This window comes from Panthera uncia (genome assembly GCF_023721935.1).
Source record: "Panthera uncia isolate 11264 chromosome D3 unlocalized genomic scaffold, Puncia_PCG_1.0 HiC_scaffold_8, whole genome shotgun sequence".
NCBI classification, from domain to species: domain Eukaryota; kingdom Metazoa; phylum Chordata; class Mammalia; order Carnivora; family Felidae; genus Panthera; species Panthera uncia.
In genome coordinates, this window is record NW_026057586.1 from 717,716 (window position 1) to 743,828 (window position 26,113).

At 62.6% G+C, this 26,113-nt stretch overlaps 1 protein-coding gene across 4 annotated transcripts in view; it reads right to left on the minus strand.

Moving 5' to 3' along the window:
• Window positions 1-17,980, minus strand: part of NFATC1 (nuclear factor of activated T cells 1) — a 101,610-nt gene extending 83,630 nt beyond the window's left edge. The window contains exons 1-2 of one of the 4 annotated variants that reach the window (XM_049620334.1): window positions 17,537-17,979; window positions 3,162-4,257 (exon numbers count right to left, since the gene is read on the minus strand). In XM_049620334.1, the coding sequence (XP_049476291.1) occupies window positions 3,162-4,257; window positions 17,537-17,663 (1,223 nt within the window). In that variant the 5' untranslated portion in view covers window positions 17,664-17,979. Of the gene's footprint in view, window positions 1-3,161; window positions 4,258-13,208; window positions 13,417-17,536 lie in introns of those variants that run through there. The other 3 variants (XM_049620336.1, XM_049620335.1, XM_049620337.1) reach the window with 3 other exon arrangements.
• Between the last annotated feature and the right edge of the window lie 8,133 nt (window positions 17,981-26,113).

Sequence of the window (26,113 nt, forward strand, 5' to 3'; positions counted from 1 at the left end):
GCCCCGCCTCCGCACACCCGCCCCCTCCTCCCTCAGCCTCTGCACACACACCAGCTGCCTCAGCAATGGAGTCTAGGCTGACCTGGGAAGCGGTTATCACTGGCATCATCACTGCAAACACCCTCTCCTTTCTGAAGAGGCTCACAGCCTGCCTCTAAGACTTAGAAAATTCTAGATTTTAGAGGGACTCAGACACATTGATGCAGTTTCTGTGTATTTCCCAAGCTCTGAGAACAGAAGGGTCGTTCTGTTAAACTCTAAAACATGTCAAAACTATAAAGCAATGAAGTTCTATGAAACACTATGGTTAGTTTCACAATTTCTTCAAGTGCAGCGAGAACCAGGTACCCTTTCTGACTGCCGTGGGCCTATCAGGACGCTCTGCACAGAGGGGTCGCCGTAAATGTTCGGACAAAAAGAGACCTCAAAAGGGAGAGAATCCCACAGCATCCAGAGTTCTTGGGAAAGGCTAGTGTTGCACACTTTTCATTAAAAAGCTCCTTTTTCCGGTCAGGATGGGATTAAAAGTGCACCCAGCACATCTGTTGTGATGAATTCTCCACATCCCAGACTCCAGAGACTGTTACAAACTCAGCCCTGGGGCTGCACAGCCGAGACCCCGCTGACGTCCCAGGCGCTGGCCAGAGTGGGACAGGAAGCCTGATGCGGCCACCCTCTCCCGCGGGTACGACGGCCTGTCCCTGTGGCCCGGCTGCCCTGGGGCACCAGCCGACAGGACAGCATGGGAACAGGACAAGGGACCAGGAAACATATTTCACTGTGAAACCAAAACAGGGGGAAAGGTTAGCTTCCACCCTCCCCCCACGTGCCGTGTTTGCTCACCGAGCTCACAGGAACTCCGGGCGCCCTCCCCTGCTCCCAACCGGGCGCTGTGACAGGGGCACATCGCGGGGCCCTGAGCACAGACAAGACAGACGGACTCCTCTGGTCCGCACCCACAGCAACCTGCCAGGGACACCCGAGTTCCTGCAGACGCCCCGCAGCTGAGCGAGCCTCCAAGGGGGGGCCGTCGTCGGAGGCGTCCTGCCGTCCTCACGCGGAGGCCACGTCGGGTGCTCTGGGCTCAACTGCATCCCCCCCAAATTCCTGGGCCGGAGTCTTAACCCCAGGACCTCAGAATGTGACTGTGTTTGCGCATGGGGTCACGTTACAGTGAGGTCACCAGGTGGGCCCTGGTCCAGTGGCTGGTGTCCTTGTAAATAGGGGACATCTGGACAGACACAAGCCAAGAAGACGGGCCTCAGGAGCCAACCCGCTGGCACCCTGACCTCTGACCCCGGGAAACAAATGTCTGTCGCCTACGCCGCCAGGGCACAGACCAGCACACAGGGTCACCGACACATCACGCTTCACCCTGAGCCACGGTTTCCTTCATGCTTGTGGCCTTGGCCCAAGGAGTCCAGCGGGAGACCGTGGCCTTCAGGGTCCACGGAGACCATAGTATGTGAGCCTGTGTGCTTATGGCCGTTGGCTTGGAAATAGTCGTATTTTTACTTGAAAATCATAGAGAGGACAGCAGGCATAAAAGGTTCTTAAAAATTTTTAAATGCCTCCAAATGGATTTTTAAAACTCCCATGTTCACGAATTAAATCCAGGTGCTGAAATACATTTGTTTTGATGATAACTCTGAATACATCCGCTCGTTAAGCTTCGTACCATGCAAAATAGAAGCTGGGATAGAAATGACACGAGTCAAGAAAAATCTGTGGTGATTCGAGCTCTCCTGTTTTCTCGTCACCGACTCCTACCCTAAACAGCACGCTGGCAGGAAGGCAGCGTCCACCAGCTCAACGCTCTACAGGCTGTCAGTCAACAGGGCGCCTGGGGGCTCGGTCGGTTCAGCATCTGACTTCGGCCCAGGTCATGATCCCTCGGATCCTGAAATCGAGCCCCGCGTCAGGCTGTCGGTGCGGAGCCCGCTCAGGATGGATTCTCTCTCTCCCTCTCTCTGCCCCTCCCCCCGTGCTCGCTCACGCGTGTGCGCGCTCTCTCTCTCAAAATAAATAAATACACATTTAAAAAAAGAATCCAGTCAACGTCATACTGGTTTCCCACCACAGACTTTCTCCAGGCTCAGCCGGGTTCGCCGGGCACCCACGAGCCCGTCGCCCCTTGCGGCCGCGCCCCAGGCTCTCGCTGTGGACACGGGGTCTGAGCAGAGCAGATTCCGAATCAAAGGATGCTGCGGACGCGCTCGCCGGAGCCAGTGGGTGCCGCTCCCCGGTGTCGCTTCCGGAACGCCCTCCCACAGAACAGGGACGGAAGAAACAGGACAGCGAGCCCAGGACACGGGACACACGGGGGCGTCCGGGGAGGCGCCCCGCGCTGAGAGGGAAGCCCGTCTCCGTGCTGGTAAAGCTCGAGGTGCAGAAAGCACTCTGCCAGGCGGCATTAGTGGCCCACCTGTTGGGAAGGCTATTTAGTTAAAAATAAAAACGCCGGGCTGGATAAGTGGACCCGGCGGAGTGGCGCAGCCCGCACGCCGCTGAGGAGTAAAATCAACAGCCCGAGACGCTCGCCTGAGCTCCCGTCGCCAGACTGCGGGGAGCGGGCGCCGCTCTCCTGGGACGGGAGGCCGTGCTGTTCTCCGAGGACCGCGGGGAGCGGGGTTTGCGGCTCTGGGGAATCGCAGCGCTGAGGCCCCAGCTGCAGCGACGCCACGGTGGCAATTAGGCGGGAGAACGGGAGCGGGTGAGCAGCGGAGGGAAGCACACAAACAGGGATCGTTTGGTTTTATGGAAAAAATGCTGAGCGCACACGTGTGCGCCCTCGTTACGGCCGGCGGGTCCCCACCTGAACGCACGTGCGGGAGCCCCCCCCCCCCCCACAGCAGCTCAGAACGTGGCCTTGTTGGGACACGGGGCCTTTAATGAGATAATTAAGTGAAGGCGAGGTTTGAGGGTGTCCTTACAAGACGCGGATTTGAATACAGCCACGCGGGGAGAAGGGCGCTGAGGCCCAGGGAACGCGTGATGCTTCTAACGGCAAACCCTGAGGCTGCCGCGGGCCGCGTGGGCGTCCCGGAAAGCGCCAGAAGGCAGCGGCCCTGCGGGCACCCGGATCCCGACCCGCAGCCACCAGGCCGCGAGGAGCCGCCTGCGCCGCCCGCGGACCCCGCACGCCCCCGACCCCCGCTCACCTGGTGTAGGATGTCGGGGACCTGGGCCTGGCCCACTGGTAGGGGTGCTGCGGCACCGACAGGTACTGGTCGCAGAAGGCGCCCTTCCGGATGTGCTGGAAGGGGGGGACCTCCTCGGGCAGGAACTCAGACGTGGGCGGCGTGGCCCCCAGGTCCTCGCCGGCCGGCTCCACCTTGAGCGCCACCGAGGGACAGCGGTCCAGGGCGGTCTTGCGCGCCTTCACGGGGACGCCGTCGCCCAGCTCCAGGGTGCTGTCGGTGCTCAGGGCGTTGATGGCGGCCACGATGGCGGAGCTGGTGTACTGCGTGCTGTTGCCCAGCCAGGTGTCGTCGGTGACGCTGACCCGCGGCGAGCTGCGCGGGGACGGCGTGGGCGAGTGGTGCGGGGAGCAAGAGAGCTGCCGGCCGTTGAGGCCGTACTTCCTCTTGTTGCAGGGGGACGACGGCCGGGACGTGCGGGCCCCCAGCCAGCTCTCTTCCGTGACGCTCGTGCGGGGCGAAGTGGAGGGCGAGTGTCTGGGGGACCCCAGCAGGCCGCAGGCGCCCAGGCCGCGGGGGAAGCCCTCCTCGGGGTCTGTGGTCTTGGGGGACACGCAGGGCGACTGCCACGGGGACGTCTGCGGGGACGCGTAGGGATACGAAAAGTTGGACTCGTAGGACGAGGCCTCAGAGTTGCAGCTGCGGGAAGACAGGCTGCTGGCCGGGCTCAGGCACGAGGGGTCCCGGTAGGCCTCCAGGTTGGGCAGATTCAGGGTGGCCGTCGAGGGGGGCCGCTTGGAGCTGGGAATGACGTCTCCCACCTCCACATCGTGGAAGAACTGGTTGTTGCCATGGTGCAGTCCCATGTACGAGGTGATCTCGATGCGGGGGCTCTCCAGGGCGGGGGCTCCGTTGGGCCGGATGTGGCTGGAGGACAGGAGGTAGCTGGAGGGCCCGCTGTCCACAGCCCCCCCGTAGCCCGGGGGCTGGCCGGCCGCAGCGCCCGGCATGCCCGGGGCGGCACTCTGCAGGTCGTGGCACAGAGCCGGCAGCGAGGGGTGAGCCGAGCCGGGAGGCAGAGTGGTGCTGATGCTGGGGGGTGCATAACTGTAGCGCTCTAGAAAGGGGCCAGAGAAGAAGACGGCGTGAGGGGCCAGTCGTCAGAAAGCACGCGCACAGCCTGGCGAGCCCGTCGGCGCCGCGCAGCTCCGCGCCGGGACCCCAGGAACCGACCCCGCCTCCCCTCCCTCCTCCGCCCTGCAGCGCGAGGGCACCCGCTGCACCTCACGCCACCGTCACGCTCCTACTGGCCGTCCTCCGCCCCAAGTTCCTGCCCGCAGAGAGCTGTCTGCTCCCCCCCTCCCTTCCACTCTCCACGCAAACGCCCCCTTCCCCGGCCACCCTCCCAGGTTTCGGTCCCCAGCCCAACCGCTCTCCACGCAGACACCCCAGTCGATCTCTTTTCCTGGGCACTTAACATCATCTCGGTCATCACCTCTTTGATCAGAAGGAACTAAGTTCTGTGACAGCAGGACCCCTTGCCTGCTTTAGCTTAGCTTGCTTCGTGGCTGTCTTCGGAGCCTATGACTGTACCTGGCACAGACAAGGTCCTCGGTTTGTCAGACGGATGGATGGATGGATGGCTGGATGGAAATGTGGGTGGGTGGAAGGACGGGTGGGTAGATGGTTGGACGTCCGGATGGGTGGTGGGTGGATCGATAGGCGGGTGGGTAGATGGAAGGATGGGTGAGTGGACAGGTGGGCGGAGGGGTGGGGTTTAGCTACAGGAACCTGCACATGTAAAGAATACGATGAGCTCATCGCTGTCAAGATGTCCTGACTACTGGCTACAGACACAACACCCAAGGATCCGACGGAAAGCTTTTCTGGGGTCTCTCACGGCCTGGGAAGCAGATGACAGTGGCACATAGCTGTATTTAAGAATCGTTATATGCTAATTATAACTTCAATGAAAAACGTTTCTAAAAAATCACTACCGGTGTAATTAGTCATTTTTAATAGGAAAGCCGCATTTCTGGAGCCACATCTTGGTGCCTCATTATTGTCGGCCCGGAGAGGAGGACTGCACAGTCTCTGAATAATGGAAACGCACACATGGAACCCTACACCGTCCCCTGGTTTAAGGGCACTGCTGCCCAGAAGACACTCCCTTCGACGAGGGTGCCGCCCCTGTGCTGTGTTTCAGAGACCCGCATGGACCGGCCTTGGAGAATCAAGGGTCTCAAAGTACAGGTTCGAACCCCATCGTATTTGCTCACAGGAAGCAGTCTAGCACCCTAAATAGGGAAGGGTCTACAGCTGTTCTTATTTTTTTTCCAGAAGGAGCCATTCAACCACCCTCTCTGGAGACCCAGGCTCTTGCCGTCCTTGCTACCAAGAAGTTCTTGCTTTCTTGCTCTGAATGCCCCCGTGAAAACCTGCTTGCTATTCCCCAAATGGCCTCTCTTCCTCCAGGCCCCTCACAGGTGGCCTGGGGAGAGCGCGCAGGCCCACCCCCTTTCCGAGAGAGCACCCCAGGTGCTCGGTGGGCAGCGGTGCTAAGACGCCCTGGCGGAGGCAGCGTGGGCAGAGCTCTGCCGAGGGAGAGAGAGCAGCACTGCCTCTGGGGAGACCAGACGCTGGGAGCGACAGGACGCGATCCCGTCCGGACGGCCCAGCCGCCCTGCCGCCCACCTCCCGTCTCGGTCCCCGCCTGCTCCCACGGCCCCGCGGGCAAGCAGGACCCGGGACACTGAAGGTGGGGAAAAGACCAGCCCCTCGTCTCCCCAGGGCGGGAGGTGGGGAGCTGGGCCCACGCGGGCCGCCTGCCCTGGGACCGTGTCCCATGCTCCCCACGTGGCCACTGACACCTGAACACAGGAACTGCAATCAAAAGTTACAAATACGATTACAGTCTTGGTAAAAATCAAGAAGTTGCAACCCTGGAAAGGAACTTCCCGGAGAAGGTCACGGTTCCTGAGGAAGAGGTGGCATGGCGGCCGTGCCCCCCGGGGACACGTGTGCACATCCCCACACCCGGACCCGGCAAACCGCCACACAGGTGCCTGAGCGGGACGTCATCAGGGGGAGGGGCCCGGCAGGCGCGAGGGGACAAGCCCCCAGAAGGAGGGCCCCACCCAGACCCCGGATCCTCAGCAGACAGGACGAGGCAGGAGCAGCAGGGGCGCCAACACCCGGGCCATTCCGCACGCAACGGGGTCTCGGCAGAAAGGTCCACCTCAGCAGAAAACGTTTGTTCGCAGCCACACGCCTTCCCGTGTAGTAAACACGTTTCCCCGCGTATTAGTATCATTATCAGTAAGCAGAATATCAGCAAGGAGAGCGTGAGTCCGTTTTACACACTCAGAGGACAGGAGTGTTAGTAATCAGACGTCAAGAAACGACGTTAGTGTGTTTGGCATATTGCAAAATTGAGTGTGAGTGAAAGACACGCTCGGCTGTCCTGGTCCCCAGCACCCGGCTCGCTGCCGGCCACGGAGCCCCTGCCTCCTGGGCTGCCACAGGCGCCCAGCCAGCAGCGCCGATCCCACAACCGCTGGCACCGGCCGCACACGCCTCTCTGGGCGCCTGCAGCCCCCGCCCGCGGGGCAGTGAGCGCAGGTCTGCAGACGCCCCATCCCCGCCCGCGTCTGCGTCTGCGCCCTGGGCGCCTGGGCGCCACCTGCCCGCGCCGCCGTCACACCTGTCCAGACACGCGCTTTCCCAGACCACCGAGAAAGCCACGCTGCTACTCTCCTGTGGTCTCGGCCCCCTCTGGCCTTCGGGGGGGCCAGACACCCCTGGGGGCCCCCAGCGAGCCCTGAGCCACAGGCATGAGGGGCTCTGCCCTCCCTGGAGCAGCTCGGAGTGTGCGGCCCGCCTGTGGGCTCAGGCCCAAGGGCTCCCAGGACCAGCGCGGTCTCGACATTCTGTCCTCCGGGTGGCAACGTCCCGACGACAGGGGCACCTCGCCAGACCCTCCCGGTGGACGAGGCCCCCAGGCCCTGGCCCGCCTGTGGCTGGGGCGCTCACACCCACACGGACCGTGGGCCCTGCCGTAGAGCCCTCGGACCCGTGACGCACGTGACGTCCCAGCGTTCGGTGAGGAACGTGTTTTCATTTCAAAGGGAATCACCGCCTCCAGCAGACAGAGCACCGGGCGTGGGGCTGAGGGGAACGTTAAACGCCACAAATACAAATGTGTGTCACAAAGCCACGTGCTGGGTCACCGCCAAGGAAGTGGTGTCCCTTGTGATGGGCCCCCTCCAGCTCCCAGGCTGTCTGGACCTCAAAGGAAGTTTAATGGACCGATCCCTGTATTCCCTGACACGGTTAAAAGAGCACTATGGGTGGGGTTCCCCGGGCGTCCCAGTCGGGTGAGCGGCCGACTCTTGATTTGGGCTCAGCTCAGGATCCCACGGCCACGAGATCGAGCCCCACATCGGACTCTGTGGTGAGCACGCGAGCCTGCCTGGGATTCTTTCTCCCTCCCTCTGCCCTTCCTCAACTCGTTTTCACTCTCTCTCAGAAGGAAATTTTAAAAATTTAAGAAGAAAAAAGGAAAACGGTGCATCTACAGTTTAAGAGTTGGGGCACCCGGCTGGCTCAGTGAGTGTAGTGAACATCTCGTAGTTGTCAGTTTGAGCCTCTTGTTGGGGGCAGAGATTCCTTTAAAAATTTAAAAATAAACGTAAAAAAAGAGAGAAGGTTGAGCCCGCAATTGAGCTAACATTTGTTGGCAAGAAGGTAATCCGAAGAATTAAAAAACAAATCCTACCAAACAGCCGAGCAGGACTGGGGGCCCCCCCAGCAGGTGCCTGGGCCCCAGGTTCTGACTGCACAGCCAGTGGAGGCATGCGGGGGGTCACAGGCAGGTTCTGGGTGAAACGGCCGGTGGGGGCGCGGCCGGTCTGACCGGTGTGCCCCCGGGAGCGCGGTCTTCTAGGAGGATCTGGAAGAGACCAGGAGGAGCAGACAATGGGCCTGGGCTGTGGAACTACTGAGGGGACTTTATGCAAACCAAACACTGTCAATAAACATGAGTCAATGAGAAAAGAAAAAGCAAAAAGCCTCATTAAAAAAAAAAAAAAAAAAAAGACTCACCTAAAACACCACTTTCCCTAATTAAACAAATTACAGACGGAAAGCCACATGCCTGACCTTCGTGAGGGCCCCACAACGGCGGGGCTGGGCGCTGGATGATGGAGGTATCTCTGCCGGGGCAAAAACACATCAAGGGAGACGTCCCTGCTTGCCGCCCCCGGGGACTCCCGCCTGCTCCCCACTCCGTTTGGGTTGAGGACCCACCTAAACCGTATTCAAATCTGTGTTACTTAGCGATTCAATGAAAATGTTTCCAGTAACTTTCTTAACAACCCTGAGATGTTCAGGCTGATTCATGTCGCGTCAGGAGCCGCTGAGGCGCTCAACACCCATTAGGGTCACTTTCTGCCGCTGCTTCTGGGACCTGGCCGTCTGCCAACGAGCGTTCAGTAACCTGCAGAGCAGGGGAGCGCGAAAGACAGCGCCCGAGTCGGAGCGAGTATCGTGGGGACCTTCAGAAGGCTCCACGCGCAAGAGTGACAGCGGTGTGGCCCGTCCTCTGAGGACACGCACCGCCCCTCCGCCATCCACACTGGAGTCCCAGCCCCACGCAGGTGCGTGTCCCCGAGGAGGGACGCCCGGGTGGGACGGGGGCCGCCCCCAGGCTTCTCCGGCGCTCAGACTTGTCAGAACTATTTCCTCCCGTTCTGAGAAAGAATCTATTTCAGAACCAGACAATTTTGTCACTTCCGAACCACCACCAGAAAAGTACATCCATGTGTCTTGTGTTGAAGCCAACGGCCTCTGGGCATCATCCCGGCCACTGGCCTGGCCCTGCCGGCCCGTCCCCTGCAGGCGGCAAAGGGCGGGGCACGGACGGGCGGGCTCACCCCCACCGGGCTCCCCTCGTCCTTCACAGAATGATGCTCTCCATTTCCAGGAAACCCCCCCCCCCCCCGTGGCATCTGCTGGGGCCTGACCGCAGGACACGGGGCTGGACAGAGGACCGCACACCCGTGACACCCGGTCCTGTCCTCCAAGACGCCCGACCAGACCTTCTCACCGAGGCCCCACGGCCACCAGGCAGCAAGACGGCAATTTCCCAGGTGATGGAAACAGAGCAAAACAAAACGGAAACACACTCCACGCGAGAGCCTGCCGCCCGGCCCTGTTTCCTGAGCACACAGAGGCGGCGCCACAGCGGCCCAGGCCCGGCGGCCGCGGGGCACACACAGAACCGCGAGGAAGCCCAGGGGCCCCACAACCTGCCCGGGAAGGTCTCGCACCAACACCACCACCTGCCCCAAAGGTGCCCCCCACCCCAGCCTTCTGCGGCCTCCTCACGGCGGCGGCGCCCCTGTCCCCGGGCCACACGGGCGCCCCGCACACCTCTTGTCCCTCAGGCCCTCACCTTCTCATTCCCTGTCTTCAAGGAATCGTCGTTATTAGCTGCAGTCTTCCTCTGACAAAGGCCCTGAATGAAAACACCCTCGTGCCAGTAACTATCCTGATGGAACATCCCGGAACCTCGGGACAAAGTGCGGACGGTGGACCGCCCACATTGAATGCAGGGGCGCCTGTCCCGCAAGCTGAGGGTCCCCCCTGAGGCCCCCTGAGGGTGCAGGACCCACACTCACTGAGCCCCTAGCACCAGAGACCCCGGGTCTCTTCCTGCCATCGCCACCTTCCTGACAACGGACTTAGGAATAAAGGTCCCTGCAGACAGGTCTCCTTTCTGTGCGCACTGGGACACACCGCCCTCGGCCCCCGGCACCACGCCCGCCAGCCTGGAGGCCCGGAGGACGCTCTTCTGCCGGGGACACTCCAGCCCGGGCCCACAGGCCTGGCCGACTTCCTCCCAAGTTGCCACAGCGACAGCACCGCAGCTCGGGGCCAAAATAACTTAGGAGCCGGGCTCCGGCCCCGGGTGGGAAGCAGGGCGGTGCCCGCCTCCCGGCCGACGCGGCAGCTCCGTCCTGAGCCTGAGAAAGGGGCCCCGCCAGCCTTCTGGGGGGCGCTGGGGCCGCCAGAGATGGGACGGGGGGCGGGGGGCGGGGACCCTGTGAGCACAAGCACCCCTCCTGTTCAGTGGGGGCAAATCGTTCTAAACGTTCTAAACGTGCTCTCTCCCTTCCCTCAACGAACGGTGACTACTTGTGTCTGCCGAGCGTCCTGGGGACAAGGAACTCTGTGCGCCCCAGCCCTTCAAGCGCCAGGCGAGACGGAAGCCGTGTGCATGCCTCCTGCCCAACGGGAGCACGAGGCGACGAGAGTGACGGGTGCAGGCCCACCACCCACGACTCCTCAGGGTCGGGGATGCCGCTAAGGCAGGGGGAGCCGTGACAAAGACCCGGTCCGCGCCCCCGCGCCCCCACGGCCGAGCACCCGTCTCCGTGCGCCCAGCGGCCCGTCAGGCCGCGTTCCCGGGCCTCGCAGCCCAGCGCAGGGGCAGCTACCCATTCACGGAGCCACATCCAGGCTCGTTCCAGAACGAGCGCGAAGCCATTTCTATCACCCAGTAAAGGCTGGAGAATTTAACGTAACAGCTTACTATAACACCGTGATATTTTACTATTTAATGATTATGCTATATCAATTATTCAGAACAAAGAGGAGGGACTTCATTAAATAATGGCCAAAACCCGGAAGCAATCACAGATGTCCTTCAGCAGGTGATGGATAAATAAACCGGTCCATCCAGCAAGGGACTATTACCCAGCACCAGAAAGAAATCAGCTACCACTAGCCACGAAGAGACACGGAGGAAACCGGAACGCACATCACCGAGTGGAAGAAGCTGGTCTGAAAAGGCTACATCCTGTATGACTCCAACTGGAAGACATTCTGGAAAAAGCAGAACCACGGAGACAGTACAGACCAGCGGTCACCAGGAGCTGGAGGAGAAGGAGCCCACAGGGTGTCTAGGGCCGCGCAAGGACCCCGTGGGGTGCAGGAACGTTGCCTGCGTGTCCTCGTGTGCCAGTGCTCTGTGAGGTATGGTCACGGTGCACACGTGTCCTCGTACGTGTGACCAGGCCCACGGAGCGTGCACCACCAAGAGCGACGCCTACCGTCCACTGTGGACTGTGGGTGAGGATACAGGTCCAGCACAGTGACAGGTGCCCTCTCCAGGCAGGTGTTAAATGACAGGGCAGCTGAGGCGGGGCGGGGCGGGGGGGTCTAGGGGAAATCTCTCCACCTTCCTCTCCTTCAGCCCTGAACCTAAAAGTGCTCTTAAAAGACAGTCTTAGTAAAATGCAAAAAAACACAAAACAAAACAAAAAAAACACACGAGTATCTCTCACAAAAATACGTTAAAAGAGGAACGTTTCCTACACTTCTTTCTAACACGTGATGATGCGAAGGAGGCCTTTCCTTCTCTGCCTGGCCTCCTCTGCCCAGAGCTATCTCCAAGTTGCTCGGGACCGCCCAACCCCCAAAGCCTGGTGAATGCTGGGCCCCAGGTGCCGGCACCCTGGAAGCCTTCCCGCAGGAGACTTTCCCTGGATTGTACTCCCCTGGGAGCCTGGGGGCCGGGGCACATGTTGAGCTGAGGATTAAAAGCAGCCTTATGAAGGTTCCCGGCTCAGGGTCGGCTCTGAGTGTGGAGCAGACATTCTGGGAGGCACAGGGAGGCGGCGAGGTCCTCCCCAGCTCTGGAAGCCCCCAACCACAGAAGCCACATGGGGTCTGTGCCCCCCAGCCTTCCGGCACAGCAGCACCCCTGAGGGCCCAGTGGTGGGAGGACAGTGCTGGGAGGCCCTGCCCAGGATGGGCCTTTACACCACGGTGGGGGGGGGAGGAGGGGTCACAGGCACGGCCCCCACTTTCACCTTGTGCCTCTTGGCAAAGACACTTGCTGAGTGCCTGAAACCGGGGGCTGGAAATCCGCCAGACTCAGGGAAGAAAGTGAAGACGGCCCCAGGGACCACGGCCCTTCCAGTCCCAGCCTCTCCTGAACTGCCTTGGCTCCCACTGACCCCGGAGGCCTGGAGACCCACAGCCGTGGAAGACGAAAACGGGGTGCAGATGACAAAATTCAGGCCGCCTCTGCCTGGTTGCAACGTTTATTCTTTAAAAACGAACAGGACGCTGCAGTTTTTAAAGGAGGGGTGGTGAGCGACGTGGAAAATATTATACAATCATCGCAGAAATGCCGTCCCATCAGCGCCAAGAGCTGCCTTCAGCCTCCTCGCTTTCGCGCCACGTAGGCAGGCCAGAATGCAGAGGTGAGGGGCCCGGCTCTGGGGGTCCTGCACCCCCCCCCCCCCCCCCCAAGCCCTCCCGCCCGCAGACAGCGCCTGCCACCAGGAGCTGGCTGTGAACATTCAACACCTCAGCTCGAGTTCTGACTCTGACTCAAGAGCATCCACTCCGGGAGGCTGGAGGTTTCGTTTATTTGTTTGTTTAACTGAAACCTTTCTTTTTGCAGAGGAGAAAATGAAAGAGACAAAGGCTCCCGCTCTTGAGGGCAGACTCACTTAACGCTTCCTCCCTTCCTCCCTTCCTCCGGGAGGGGCCGGGGCCTCCGGGGCGCTCAGGGACAGGTCTGGAGGGGCTCCATGGCCCCCTGCCCTCTGGCAATGGCCGCTCACCACCTGTCCCTCGACAGTGTCCAAGTCCAGGGCCTCGGACACTCGTGTCCCCTGGCAGAAGCAGCACACCCCCACCCTGGAGAAGCCGCCTCTCCAGCATGAGTGCCCGAGAGACCCCACAGTGTGACCCGCAGGCAGGAGGCCTGATGCTCTCCCTGTGGCCCCTTGGCGACATGGCCTGTCCCACCCTCCCACAACTCCCCACTAAACTGGGTCTCGGCGCCCTAGGGGCAGGATGGGGGCCCCAGGCACACCCCCCAGGCCAGCCCTCCTGACTTCAATCTGGTCCCTGTGCCCCCACCCCTGCCCTGCACCGCCAGGGTCCTGCACCTGCGGCCTCGCACCCCGAAACACAGCACTGGAAGCCCCCGCACCTCCGGCCCCTGCGCCCCTCGCCCGCGCCCCCTCCGCAGGCCCCGCGCGGACCCACCTGGGGCAGCGACGGCGCCTTCGTCGCTCTGGTTAAACTCGAAAAGGAAATCGAAGTCGAACTCCTGGTCCTCCTCCAGCCCCGTCATGTTGGGATGGGCCAGGTCGGGGTTGGGGTCCTTATCCGGGCTCGGGGCCCAGGGTCTGGGGTCAAGGTGCGGGCCGGTCAGGTAGGGGTCTGGGGTCGGGGGTCAAGGTCCGGTCAGGGTCGGGTGGGGGTGGGGGGCGGTGGCGGTCCCGGTCTGGGATTGGGAGGGAGGGGGGCGGGGCCCTGGCCCCGATCCGGGCCGGGCCGGGGTCGGTCGGGGTCGGGGTCGGGGTCGGGGTCGGGGTCGGGGCCTGGCTCGGGGCCGCGGCCGCGGGCACCTGTGGTCGCGCCGCCCGGGGCTCGGCTGCGCCCGGCGCTGGGCCGCGCGTCCTCGGGTAACGTGACTCCCGCCCGCGCCCCTCCCCCGCGCCCGCCCCCGCGCCCCTCCCCCGCCCCCCCGCCGTTTCCGGGTTGACATAAACAAGCCGCTCGCCGGCCGCCGGCTTCCGAGTTTTAAATAAACTCCCGGGGCAGCCGGGGCGCACGCGGCTCCCTCGTGTCCCCCGCCCCCCGCCCGCGTCCGGGGGTCCACGTGCGCCCGGCCAGACCCCCCGCGGCCCGCGCCCGACGGGCTGGGGGCGGGGGGGGGGGCGGGGCGCGGGCGGAGGGCGGGCGTCCGGGACCCCCGCCCCCCGCCCGCGGACCCGCCGGGTCCCAGGGGGCGAGAGGGCGCCGCTCCCAGGCACCGAGTGGCCCAAAGGTGGAAAACTGCGTGCCACCGAGACGGGAGACTGCGTCCCGCCTGCTAAATTTGTGTAAAAGTTTAAAAAAAAAAAAAATCTCTCAAACTGCCGGGTCCTCGTCTGGAGCGAGGATTTGGTTGCTGCCTGAGTCTACAACATGTACGTCCTGCCAGAGGCCGGCGCTCGCCCGAGTGCGGATGCAGTCCACTGGATAGCTGTGCTCACTTTCTGACCCGCCTGCCCCTTGGACCGGCAGAGGGGGGTGCACCATCTCTCAGCCCCCGTGGCTAACTCACCCGCAAATGCCAAGGAAACGTGCGGGTTTCCGCAGGGACCGGAAACGCCCTCCCGTACAGTGGGAGACTCTGCTGTGGCCCGCAGGCTGCGCACATCTACGCGCCGCTGGCTGGCACACAGCAGCCCTTTTGTGCTGTGGCGTCTTCCTCACAGGCTCGTGCCCACCCGCCACCTAGCTTCGTTGCAACACCGTTTGCCTCAGTCCTGCAACTTCTTAAAACACACGTGCACACTCCTACGCGTCCACAAGTAACTGCAAAGCTTTCAAAGGTTCAGTGTGTGGGGACTGAAACCCAAGGCTAGGACACAGCAGCCGGGCACAGCAAATCTAATGTACAAGGCAGGTCTGGGCACCATTGTCTCCTACGTCTTTGCTTCAGCCGTCCGTTCCGACTGTCCCCAGTGTCTCAGCGCCACGCACAACTGGCATCTGCAAGAACACGCGAACTTTACAGGAGAGTGAGCGTCAGCCACGGAGAAGGACACGTCCAAGAGAGGGAGGGCGGGACCGCAGCCACTGCTACTGGTCCGCTAAGGAACAAGCGCCCTCCTTTCTGCCCTGCAGGCCCTTTGCCCTGGGGGTACTGCTCTTTCCGGAAGCAAATAAGCTGCAAATCACGTGACCCCCCCCCCCCCTTGATTCTCTCCCCTGACCCTTTTCAAAATGCCTGGTTTTCTCCAGTGATAAACTATAGTTCACTTTGGCCTGACTTAGTTTCTAATAATAGTGCTCACTTTGAGATGCATGTTGGAGGGTTGTTTTGTTTTAGTTCGCTTTTTTTGCTGACCTTCGGGCAAATGGAAGTCTGTTTCTGTTGAGAAGCCGCAACATTTCATTTTCTTTCCAGCTGTTTTCTCTGCAGCCACCTTCTAGTCCCCACTGAAAATGTACACACAACAGCCCTTGTCATCTGTTTAGATGAAAACTTTTTGTTCGACCGTTTCAGAGAAAGTGGGTTCGCACTTCCGCACGCACACGGGTGCCCACCAGCTTCCCGCCTGGGCCACCGGACCAGGACTCAGCCCTGCCCTGCCTAAGGCTGAGCTCCCCGCCGCCCCCAACCTAGTTTCAGATCCCCAACCGAAGCCACCACATGGGGAGGCCAGGTTTTTAAACGCTCCCCTTACCAGCACCCCCCTCCCGGTGAGCGCCTTTCAACTGGTAGATGGTGTGGAGCTATTTGCCAACTCAGCAGACACTCCTGTCCTGATGCAAATGTTTAGCTTGGCGCTTAGTCTCTGAGGCTGCGGGTGTGGGAGCACAGAGCTCCAGCCCTGGGTGTGATAGAGCAGGGCCTCTCCTAATCTGGATTAGGAAACTACGCGGCGGCCGGCTCGAAGTTAAGTGTCGGGAGAACAGAGCGAGCTTTGTTCTGTTCCGGAGAGCCCCGGGGGCATTCTGTGTGGAGCAACTTCGGAATGGGTGGGTGGGTGGCTACCTACCAGGCCTTGCATTTCCCTGCGCTCTCCACGCGGAAAAACAAGCACAAGGCCTTCAGAAACAACAGGCCTAATGAGCTTCAACCCAGATGCTCATTAAACTGGAGGGAAGTGCCGGGGAATCACGCAGATTCTCACAGGGGCAGCTGACGCCTTAGTCAGGCCTTGGGGAGGGGACAGATCACGCGTCCTCCAGCGCTCGCTCGGCTAGGCAGGCGTTGACCTGCAGTAAACGGAGCGCCTGTCATACCCTCAGCCTGTCTCCCTGAAGGACTCGACCACGCTTTCTAGCTGCCTCGCCTCGTAGTTCTCACAACATACACGGATATTCACCTGGTCCAAAGGCCTCGCTGCACCTGGCCTGCTGTCTTTTCTGCAGAGGCCCTTTGTCAAATGCAGGAAACAGGAAGAATCCCCACCCCCCCCAGATGGCTTTTTTCCTTGTGAAAGAGAAGAGGTTGTTGCAGGATGGGCCACCGGCTGTTCAAGTGAAGACACTCCGAAAACGGTGTCCCAGAATCCGACAGCAAAACCTCAGCACACTTTTTAGAAACTGTTCCAATAGCGAGAGCTTGGCCCATAACCATCACCTGGTATTTACATTTAAACATCTCCTCGACTGGGACGAAATGGTAAGAAACGCACGTCTTCCTCCACCGACACAAAACACCCGGCAGATAATTGATCTCCTTTTGATGAGCGTACCGACTGGCCTGGGCTCCTCTCTGTTAAAGAACGTAGGTTCTCCAAGCTGGCAGGCTTCGGAGAACGCGGCTCTAAGTCTGCTCTGCAAATGCCGCAGGAAAGTTCTGGTCCTCAGAAGCACGTCCACCCCAAAAACTCACTACCAAGTTTGCCCGCTGTCTTAAAATAATTTAAATAAAACATCGGGCGCTCCTAAGGCCTTTGGGAAGGTGTCTCCCGGTTCCCAGGGTGCAATCGCCGTCCCGATGCCCCGGCAGGATGCCGGTCACCCCGGTGGGAGGCCGTTTTCAGACACCTGCGGGAGCACAGCCGGTGGGAGCTCCAGGCCGCCCGGCTGGAGGTGGTGGCGCTTCTAAGGGCAGCGGGCCAAGGGGACTCCGTGAGACTCCCTGTCGGGAGCGGAGTCGCCATCACCAGGCTTCATTCACTTTATGCACTTTTGGGACTATAAACAAGCGGCTTGAAACTTGGCGGTCCCTCTTCAAACTATCCTGAATCCTTTTCTACGGTTGGAACTCGCCCTCTACGAGGTTGCAAAATGTTCTGAATTAGGGGCTGTGTCCAGACAGCGCGTTTGATGCCTGGAGTCCTGCGGGTCGAGCCACCAGCGGGGCAGAGCCGCGGCGGGGGGCGGGGGGCGAGACGGCGCCCGCCACCCGCGGAGCTCGCGGAGGGGCGCAGACCCCCACCTCACGCCGCGTGGCTGCTCTCCCAGGCCGCAGGGTGGCCTTGCCCCCGCTGGGGACGAAACCGGCCGAACTTCGTTCCCAAAGAAACCTCCTGGCTCGGTCGCAAGGCGTCTCCCGCGGTGGCGACGGCCCTAACCTCGCCCGGTCCCCGGACCGCCTGCGTTTGAACGCAGTTTGGGCAGCGGCTCCGCCGCGAGGCTGCGCTCAGCGCTGGAGGAGAGGAGACACCTATTGGCAGGAAGGCGCGCTCGAGACCAGGGCTGCTCCGGGGAAACACCAGGGGGACACCGCTTCCCAAGCCGCGCCGCGCCGCGCCGCGCGCCCCGCCGCCCGCGCCCCTCCCGGCGGCGGACCCGGGCCCGGCCCGCTCGCCGCTCCCGGGCCGGGACCCCGGGGGGCGGGGGGGGCGGCGGCCTCGCCGGCTTACCTTCCTCCGCCGACTTCATGGTGCCGCCGGAGGGCGGCGCGGGCCCCAAAGTTTCTCCGCTCCCGCAGACTGCAGCCGGAGGCCCGAGTGGAAACTTGGAAGGGACTGGAAAACTGGTACTTGGCATCCACGCGGCGGCGGCGGCGGCGGCGGCGGGGAGCAGGAGGAGCGGGAGGAGGAGCGGGAGGCGCTCGGCGCCGCCGCCCCGGCAGGGTCTCCCGGGAAGGCAGGGACCTCTCCCCCGGCTCAGCGCCGCCCGCCCCGGACAAATGTCATTGGGGGGCGTGTGCGCGCGTGGCGGGCCGAGCCGCGGCCCTGGGGCCCGAGCTGCGTGGCGGGGTGGCGGGGTGGCGGGGGCTCGGCGGTGTGCTCCCGCGCCCCGGTGCCCGCGCCCGGCCGCCCGACCCGGCGCGGTGACTGTGCCGGCGAGTTCGGAGTCCTCTGAGTGTCGCTCTGACGCAGGGCCGCGCTCTGCCTCCTGCCTTTTTAAAGCTGGAAAACACCTCCCCCGCCTCCCCGCCGGCCCGGCCGCTCCCGCGCCCCCTCCCTGCCGTGACATCACGCCCCCGCCCGAGCCGGCGCAGGGCCCGGAGGACAAGTCGCCGAGCTCCTGCCCTCCCCGCGCCGCCGGGCCCGCTGCTCGCCGGGCCCGCGGGGCGCACGGGAGGCGGGCAGGGGCGCACGGCCCCGGAGGGGGCGCGCCGGGGGCGGGCAGGGGCGCCCGCGGAGGGCCGGGGCGCACGGGGGGTGTCGGCGGGGGCGTCCGTGGAGGGCGGGGGCGCCCCGGGTGAGACCCGGGCGCACCCGAACAACGAGCCGGCCGGGACGCCGGGGTCCAGCCCGTGTCCTAAGGGAGTCACACTCTGCTTTAAAGAGGGGGCGGAGGGAGCGGAGACGAGGGGGCCGAGAGCGCCCTGCATGCTGAAGTCATTATGTAAAATCGCAGGCTTCCCCCGCTGTGGAAATTTGGAAAAGCGCTTCCATTGGCAGGCCCGAGAAAGGAAATTCCCATCCCGCTAAATTACTAACAGATTGCACGGCAGTCCCGGGACGTGGACTTATTGTCATTTTACTCTGTAAATATCTGAGCGACCCAGATTGCCTGCCGCGTGAGCTAGCTGTGGGGGGGGGGGGGTCCCGGAGAACCCGGGCACAGCCCCCACGCCCGCCCCCGGGCTCCCAGCCGCCCCGGGAGGGACTTTGGGGTTCCAGCCGAGGGGGAGGGGTCTGAGCCCGGGAGCTGGTTTCGGGAAGGCCCCTCGAACGCCGCCCGGTTCACTTTACACTTTCTTCTCACCCCCCCCCCCCCCCGCCTCCCCGCCTCTCCTCGGCGCGGCTCAGCTGCCAAAACCGGACCGTATTTTCGTGTTGGCCTTGGATGGAAGGGGTTGGGGCGTCAGGGCGGTTAAAACGTCTGGTGTATAAAAATCATAAATCTGCTGCACGACACCCTTATGTGGTTTCAAATAACCCCAAAAGCAAAGTTGTGTCTGCCGCGCGGACTCAGGAGGCCTGCAGGCAGCGGACGCCCCACAAGCCTCCAGGGCCTGGACCCGGGGGGAGGGGGGGGGGGGGAGGCGGGGGGGGGGGGGGGGCGGTGCAACATTTGCCCCAACCGGTGAGTTTTGCTGGCTAATCGGTGCCCGACGGAAGCCGTCACCACCGCCGTCTGTTGGGTTATCCAGTCCGTTGGGGACAGAACTGAAATCCCTCTTTCCACCCACTCTTCGGTCAGGCGGCCGCGCTCCCGCGGGTGTCTGGGTGGCTGTCAGGACACTTCCCAGGTGCCCCTACCTGGAGATCTGCCCCCACGCGGTGAACTGGGCCTGGCACGTGCCTTGGTGCCCCGGGGGCCGGGGAGAAGGTGACGCGGGGGAGGGGGGGAGGATACTATGGCTTAGGGCCCCGGAGGGGGGGGGGGCACCCACGGGGATGCCCGAGGCTGGGGAGACCCCTCGAGGATGCTGAAGCTGGGGGCACCCCATCAGGATGCCCCGAGGCTGGGGGGACCCCGCGAAGACTCTGAGGCTGGGAGGGGGAGGGGCGCGCCTCCTGCGTGGGAGGCCGCCAGGGGGCGCCAGGGCCTCACAGCCCTTGCCCCTCCCTCGCCCCGCCCCTTACAAAGATCCTGCGGCCTGGGGGTCTTAGTGGCCCACATCTGGGGCCACGGGGAGGGTTGAGGGCAGAGTCCGGGCACCGGGGCAAGAAGGTCTCACAAGTTGCATGAAAATAAAAATTGACCCCCATCGCTTCCTGTCCGCCCCTCCCACACAGGCTCCTCCCCGTTTTCTTGCTCTCCCACCTCCCCTTCCTCACATCTTCTTCTGCCTCCACCTCTCCTCCTTCTCTTCCCCACCCTCCTCTTCCTCCTTCTTGTCTCCCTCCAACCCCTCCCCTCCTCTCCATCCTCCCCTTCCCCCTTTCCCCTCCCCATCTCCTCTCCCTCCTCCCCCTCCCTCCCCATCTCCTCTCCCTCCCTCCCCATCTCCTCTCCCTCCTCCCCTCCCCCTCCCCATCTCCTCTCCCTCCTCCCCTTCCCCCTCCCCGTCTCCTCTCCCTCCTCCCCTCCCTCTTCCCCACCTCTTCCTCTTCCCCCACTTCCTTCTCCATCTCCGCTTCCTCTTCCTCCTAGTCTCCTCCCTCCTCTTCCTCCTCCCCCCCCCCCCTCCCCCCCCCCCCCCTCCCCCCTCCTCCCCTTCAGTAAATAATTTTCACTCCATCCAGAAAAGCTCTCTTCCTGTCTGCTCTCAATGCCTCCTTCTTCCCCGCCCGGTGACGGGATCCCCGTCTGTTTCCCTCTGTTTAATGCCGTTGCCGGGACCACGGTGGCCGCGCGCCAGGGCGCAGGGAGTTCCGGAGGCGGCGGCGGCTCCTCGGCCAGCGCGCCCCCGGTCCGCCCGGGGCGGCTCCTGCGGCCACCCCGGGGCCACCGCGGTCGGTCCCCGGCCGCGGCCCCTGCGCTCCCTTCCGCCCGTCGGCGCGGCCTGCGCGCGGGTGTGTTTATCGCTGCTACCAGGAGAGACGCTACACGGGTTTTATTTTAAGGATCGGTGACTAACGAAGTTAAAAGGAGCTGAGGACAGAAAACAAGACTATTTTTAGATTACTGTTGTTTCTGTGGATTATTGGGGCGATGCACCCAGGGAAGCTGACCATTTTCAAAGTCCCTTTGGGCGCCAGATCCCTCCTCCTGGAGCACACCTGAGCGCCCAGAGCCGGGGCCATGCCTGTCGCCTGGCTTTAAGTTTATGCACGAGTGCTGCCGAGATGTGATGTGTGCGGGCCGGGCCGGGAGGGCCTGCTTGCGCTGCCCTGCAGCCGAGGCTCGGCACCCTGCCCTGGGGGACCCGCTGGGGCCTGTGGGGTCCGATCCTCCCGGCCGCCTCGGCCCGCACCGGCCAAGCGCAGCCGCCCCTGGGCCGGGGGGTTCGGCCGGCCGCCCCTCTTCCTGTTACTCAGCTGGGCAACCGGTCACTTCTTGCTCCTGGACGTCACCTGGGACATCCGCGAGTTAGGGGAGAGCGCGGTTCCTGCTGGACCTGTATTCCAGACCACAGCCGAGGCCACTCTGAAACCTCTTCCGTTTAGGGGCCCTGAGCCTCTGACCCCTGTCGGCCGCAGGTGGGGGTTCTCCTTCCTCACGGCACCTCTCGCCGGCAGGAAGGGGGCACCCAGGCGGGTCGGAGCTGCCAGGACGCGAGCTTGGGGTGAACTTGACATCCAGCAGAGTGTGGAGATGGTGCTTACTAAGAAATCACAACTACGGAGGGTCACTGGCTTTCAGGTGAACTGCTGATGTTTTTAAAAACTGCCAGTGCAGATAAGTCTCACAACTGTTCCTGGAGCTGGGGAAGACGGGGTGCCCTCTGACGGCACCCCTGTGTCAGAGCATTCGGACTCCCTCCCAGTTGCAGGTGTTCCGAGAGCTCCGTGAATGTGGGCTTCTGAGATTCTCCGCTGCACTTGACTCACAGAGTCTCTCTGTAACCCACCCCCTTCCCCTGGGGCCCTGCAGAGGCCCTTCGTTTATTGTCTCTCTGCCCAGACACAGCCCGACCACCCAGTCCAGGCACGCCAGGTCTAAAACCTCGGTCGTCACAGACTCACTCACCTTCCCTCCCCGGGGCACTTGCCCAGGGCACCAAGGTCAAGGCCCAAGTGGTCAGCCTGGCACCTGATGTTCTCCCCCCTCCACACCTGGGGCAGCCCTGGGGGACCTCCTCACCGGGAAACCAGCCTCAGTCCCAGGACCTGGAGGACCGTCTCCCCACCTGTATTTGGCCAGGCACCAGAACCTTCCTCCAAGCCGCCTGCCGCCCCTGCCCAGGGTCCTCACCTCCCCCTGATAAGTCTCGGCCCGCCTCCACGGCCCCCTCTCACTTCCTGGCGTGACGGCCTCACGCGGTGGCCCGTTTGTTTCGCAGCCTGGAGAACCTTCCGTGCCACCTGAGAAGTACGACCCCCCTGCTGTCGCGGTGGACTGTCTGTCCACGCCTGGCGGGTCCGGCTGCTTGATGATGCGGTGAAGTTCTTCTGTCTCCTTGCTGGCCTTCGCTTAGCTTGCTTGAGCGCCGCGGACGGTGGGGCGACGCCGTCCGCGGCTACTGTGGGACGACTGTCCGTCTCTCCTTCTTTCCACGGGTTTCCTCGCTGTGTTTGGGAGCTCTGCGGCTGCGTCCTCCTGACGGGTCGGGTATCGAGCGTCCCTCTGTGTCGTTAATCGCACCCTCGTGTCACAGTCCGTTCTGTCTGACGTTCGCACGAGCCTCTCGCCTCTGCCGGCCTGTATCAGACGCTGTCTTGCACCGCGTTCGTCCATTTGTGCCTTTGACCCCTAAGGGCTCTCCGTCTCCAGCTGGAAGGCGGATCGTGGGGTTTCTGTTTGTTTCACTCGACAATCTCTGCCCTTTGACTGGATCGTCTGGTCGATCCGCATTAATGTTCTCATCGATGCGGTTGGCTCTACGTCTACGGTGCTGTTTTCTGCTTTTCTTGTGCCTCCCTTCTCCTCCTCCCTTCCGTTGCTTTTTCAAAATGCCGGCCGACTCTTCCCTGATGTTACGGCATCTCAATCACAATCCGCTTCACGATATGCTCGCTTGCTTCTGGCGCTGGTGTGAACCTCAGTCCCGGGTACGCTCTGTCCCTTTTCCCGAGTTCACGAGGTCATGTGACACACGGTCCTGGCAACACTCCGATAATTATCGCTCTCCCGTCTCCTTAGGCCACACGGCTCTGCCCTACCCGCTTCCTCTGGTTGTTATCGCCCATGTATTCCACGTCTATCACCTTTGTATTAATCATGGGCCCGATGTCATGTCACAGACACATTTGTTTACACAACTGCTTTCTGAGTTGGCTACAGAAGGAGGGAGAAACGTTGTACATTTGTCTCTACCGGCGATCTGGCTTTTCGGGCGGACTCAGCCTCTGTCTGGGGCGCTTGACTTCAGCCTGAAGCGTGTCCTGCTCTATTTTGCGAGCTGGGTGGGTCCTGCGGGCGGCAAATTCCGTCTCATTGTCGCCGTTGCTGTTTTAACCCGGCAAAGTCTCCATCCCCTTCATCTTCGGAAGATGGTTTTGCTGACGATCGTGCTGTTGCTTGACAGGCGTTTTGCACACGCGGCCCACGGCCTCCGGGCCCGCGCAGGCCCTGCCGAGAAGTCACCGTCAGTCCCTCGTAAGGGGCGCATTTTTCCCTCGCTACTTTCGGGATTTTCTCCTTGTCTTTGGCTTTCGGCGTTCGTACAGCCACGTGTGGGTTTGAGTCCGCACTTATCCCCATCCGGCTTCCCGGGCACGTACGTCACTATTCGGTGGTAGGTTGGCGACATCGGCCCACATTTCTCTCTTTTCCTCCTGCCCTCTGTCTCCCGCTGCGCACTCGGTGCCGTGAACCCCTTCCTCTGCGCCCCCTGCGTTTTCTTCCCTGCATTTCTGCCTCCTCGGCTGCAATCTCCACTGGTCTGTCTTCAAGCCAAGGAATTCTTTCTTCTGCCCGTCCCGATCTTCTGTCATCCACTCTCGTGTACCTTTCCCTTTAGTGCCGGTGCCTTTCAACTCCAGAACCTCCATTTGGCTCTTTGTTATGGGTTCTCCCTCTTCCTCCACAGTCTCCTTCACGTGACATCCCTTTGCCTCTCGAGTGCAGCTGCCTTGAGTTCTGCGATGGGTACTTTGCAGTACTTTTCTGTGAAGTCTGGCACCTGCCGGCTCCCCCAGGCGGCCTCTCTGCCCGCCTGCTTTCCGACGCGTGTGGGTGCCTTCCTGCGTCTCGAGCGCCTCATAATTGTTTACTAGAAACTGGACGTTTTAGATAATATATCGTAGCAACTTGGGGGTCTGCCCCCCCGTCGGGGGCCTGTTCCTGTCCTTCGCTTGCTTATCTGTTCAGTGACCGGATCATCTAGTGACGTCTCCTGCCCTCCCGAGATGTCCAGCCCCTGACGCTGCTCCCAGGGGCCAGAGTGGGGGTGTCTGCGCCCTGCTTCTCCTGCAGGGAAAGCCCTCCGGCGGGGGGCGGGCGCAGGGGCCCCGTGTGCCGGGCTGCAGCCTCCGGAGCGAGTCCCCGTCCTCACGAAGCCGAGGGCAGGGGCAGTCCTGGTTCAGACCCCGATGCCTCGTGCCTTTCCTGATGAATTTTCCCAGATTCTCTCAGAAAAATGCTTCATGTGCTGCTCGCATCCACAGGCTTCAAATGGTGGTTCTGTTCGAAAGCGTGTCATCCGCTTCCACCTGGAGAGGCTCAGCGGCTGCCTGCGGCTCTCCTGGCGGCATCCCTGCATCGACCCGGTCTGTGTCCCCGCTGCCCCCCGAGGGGCGCGGCCGTGAGGGCCTTCGCCTCCGTGAGGCTGTGAGACGGTGCCGCTCGCGTCACCGATGCCTCCCGCTGGTCACTCAGCACGTTGGACCCTTTATTCCGCGGCAGTATGGTCACGGGTTGAACCGCGTCCCCCGAGAAGATGGGTCAGAGCCCTAGCTCCTGGTCTGTGCCCACGGGGCTTATTCGGAAAGAGGGTCTTTGCAGACGTGATTAGCTCCGAGGAGGCCAGTAGGTGTGCCCTAACCCAGTGTGACCAGGGTCCTTGTCAGAAGGGGTCACGTGGCGGCGTCACCACGTGGTGACGGAGGGCAGGGACCGGAGTGCCAGGTGCCGCCAGCACGTGGGGCTGGGCAGAGACGGGGAGGGACCCCCACGGGTTGGCGAGGGCCACAGCCCAGTGGTGCTTCGACTCGGAACTTCCGGAGGGTTGGCAGCTGTGTCGGCCGAGGCGACCGTCCGGCATCCCCGGGGGTGGACACGGACACCGTGCGGTTTCGTCTCCTTCCGGGATGTCCCCCACGTCCTGTCCCGCGGCCCCCATCCCCTGGATGCCACCCAGCTCTCCCTAGAGGACGTGTCGCGGGAGCGTGGCCGCCAGCCACGGCCACCAGCACTCCCCTGTCACGCAGCCTCTGCCTCGGGGCCTGGCCCACGGTCTCTGAGGGAGACCCCTCAGAGGGGGACCCCCCCCCACTCCCCGCAGGCTTCCTGCACCTGCCGGAAGGAGGCGTCTCCTCCTCTGGGGTTTGTGGGGCCAGCCCGTGGCTCCTCCTGGAGAAACTCCGCCACCCGGGGCCGACGTGGAGGGAAGCAGATCCGGAGGCGGGTTTGCGAGCAGTTCAAGCGTCTGGATCCAGCCGGGTCCGCAGGCCTGTGAGCGTGTCGCCGGGCTGAGGACACGACTCCCCCCCTGCTCAGGCCGGTCTGACTGGTGCTGCCACGGCTACGGGAGCCACGCGGCGTACAAGACACAGCAAGTGCACGTGGCCAGACACGATCTTCTCCTCCCGCGTGTGGACGGGGACGGCCCGGCTTCGGAGGCAGATGAGAACCAAGCGATGCCCCGAAGAGGCAGGAAGAAGGAGGCGCTGGGCCGCGTGGTCTGCCGGAGCCCACGGAGGACGCTGCCTCGCTCTGCACCTGGAATACTCTTGGGAAACACAAACTGGGCCGAGCCGGCGGTCCACGGCGTGTGCCCGTCGGGCGGCGCAGGTTGCTGAAATACCGCGGGGGCTCCTGTGCCGGCCCCGGACGAGCGGCCCCCGGGCCCCCCGCGCCCGTGCTCCCCGCCCGGCCAGCCCTGGGCGGCCACAGGCTCCCGGAGATGTCACACTCCCGTTAACTGACCTTAGTTTCTAGCACGCGAGAGGCACCTGCAAACGGGGGGCCTCAGCCTTATCGGCCCCACGTGCCCCGGGCTGAGAGGGTCCTTCTGGCCACGTCCAGGGAGGAGAAACCACTTCCTCACGCTGTGGCCTTGGCTCTTGTCAGCCTCCCGCCTTCTGTTTCTGACAATGCTTGGGTTTGCACCTGTGAGTTCACAGTGTCTTCTAATGGCAGCATCGAAACGCGTCCCTTAAGCTAGCCGGCTTCCTGGATCTGTTCAATGAAGCGGCAACGAGACGGGAGTGTTTTTTTCCCCGGTCTTAGACAGGGATGCCGATCGTCTTAAGCCCCTTGTTCGATTCTCCGTGACCTCCCTGTTAGGCCCGGTGCCGTGCTGCTGGGGGGGGGGGGGGGGGGGGGGGGGGGGG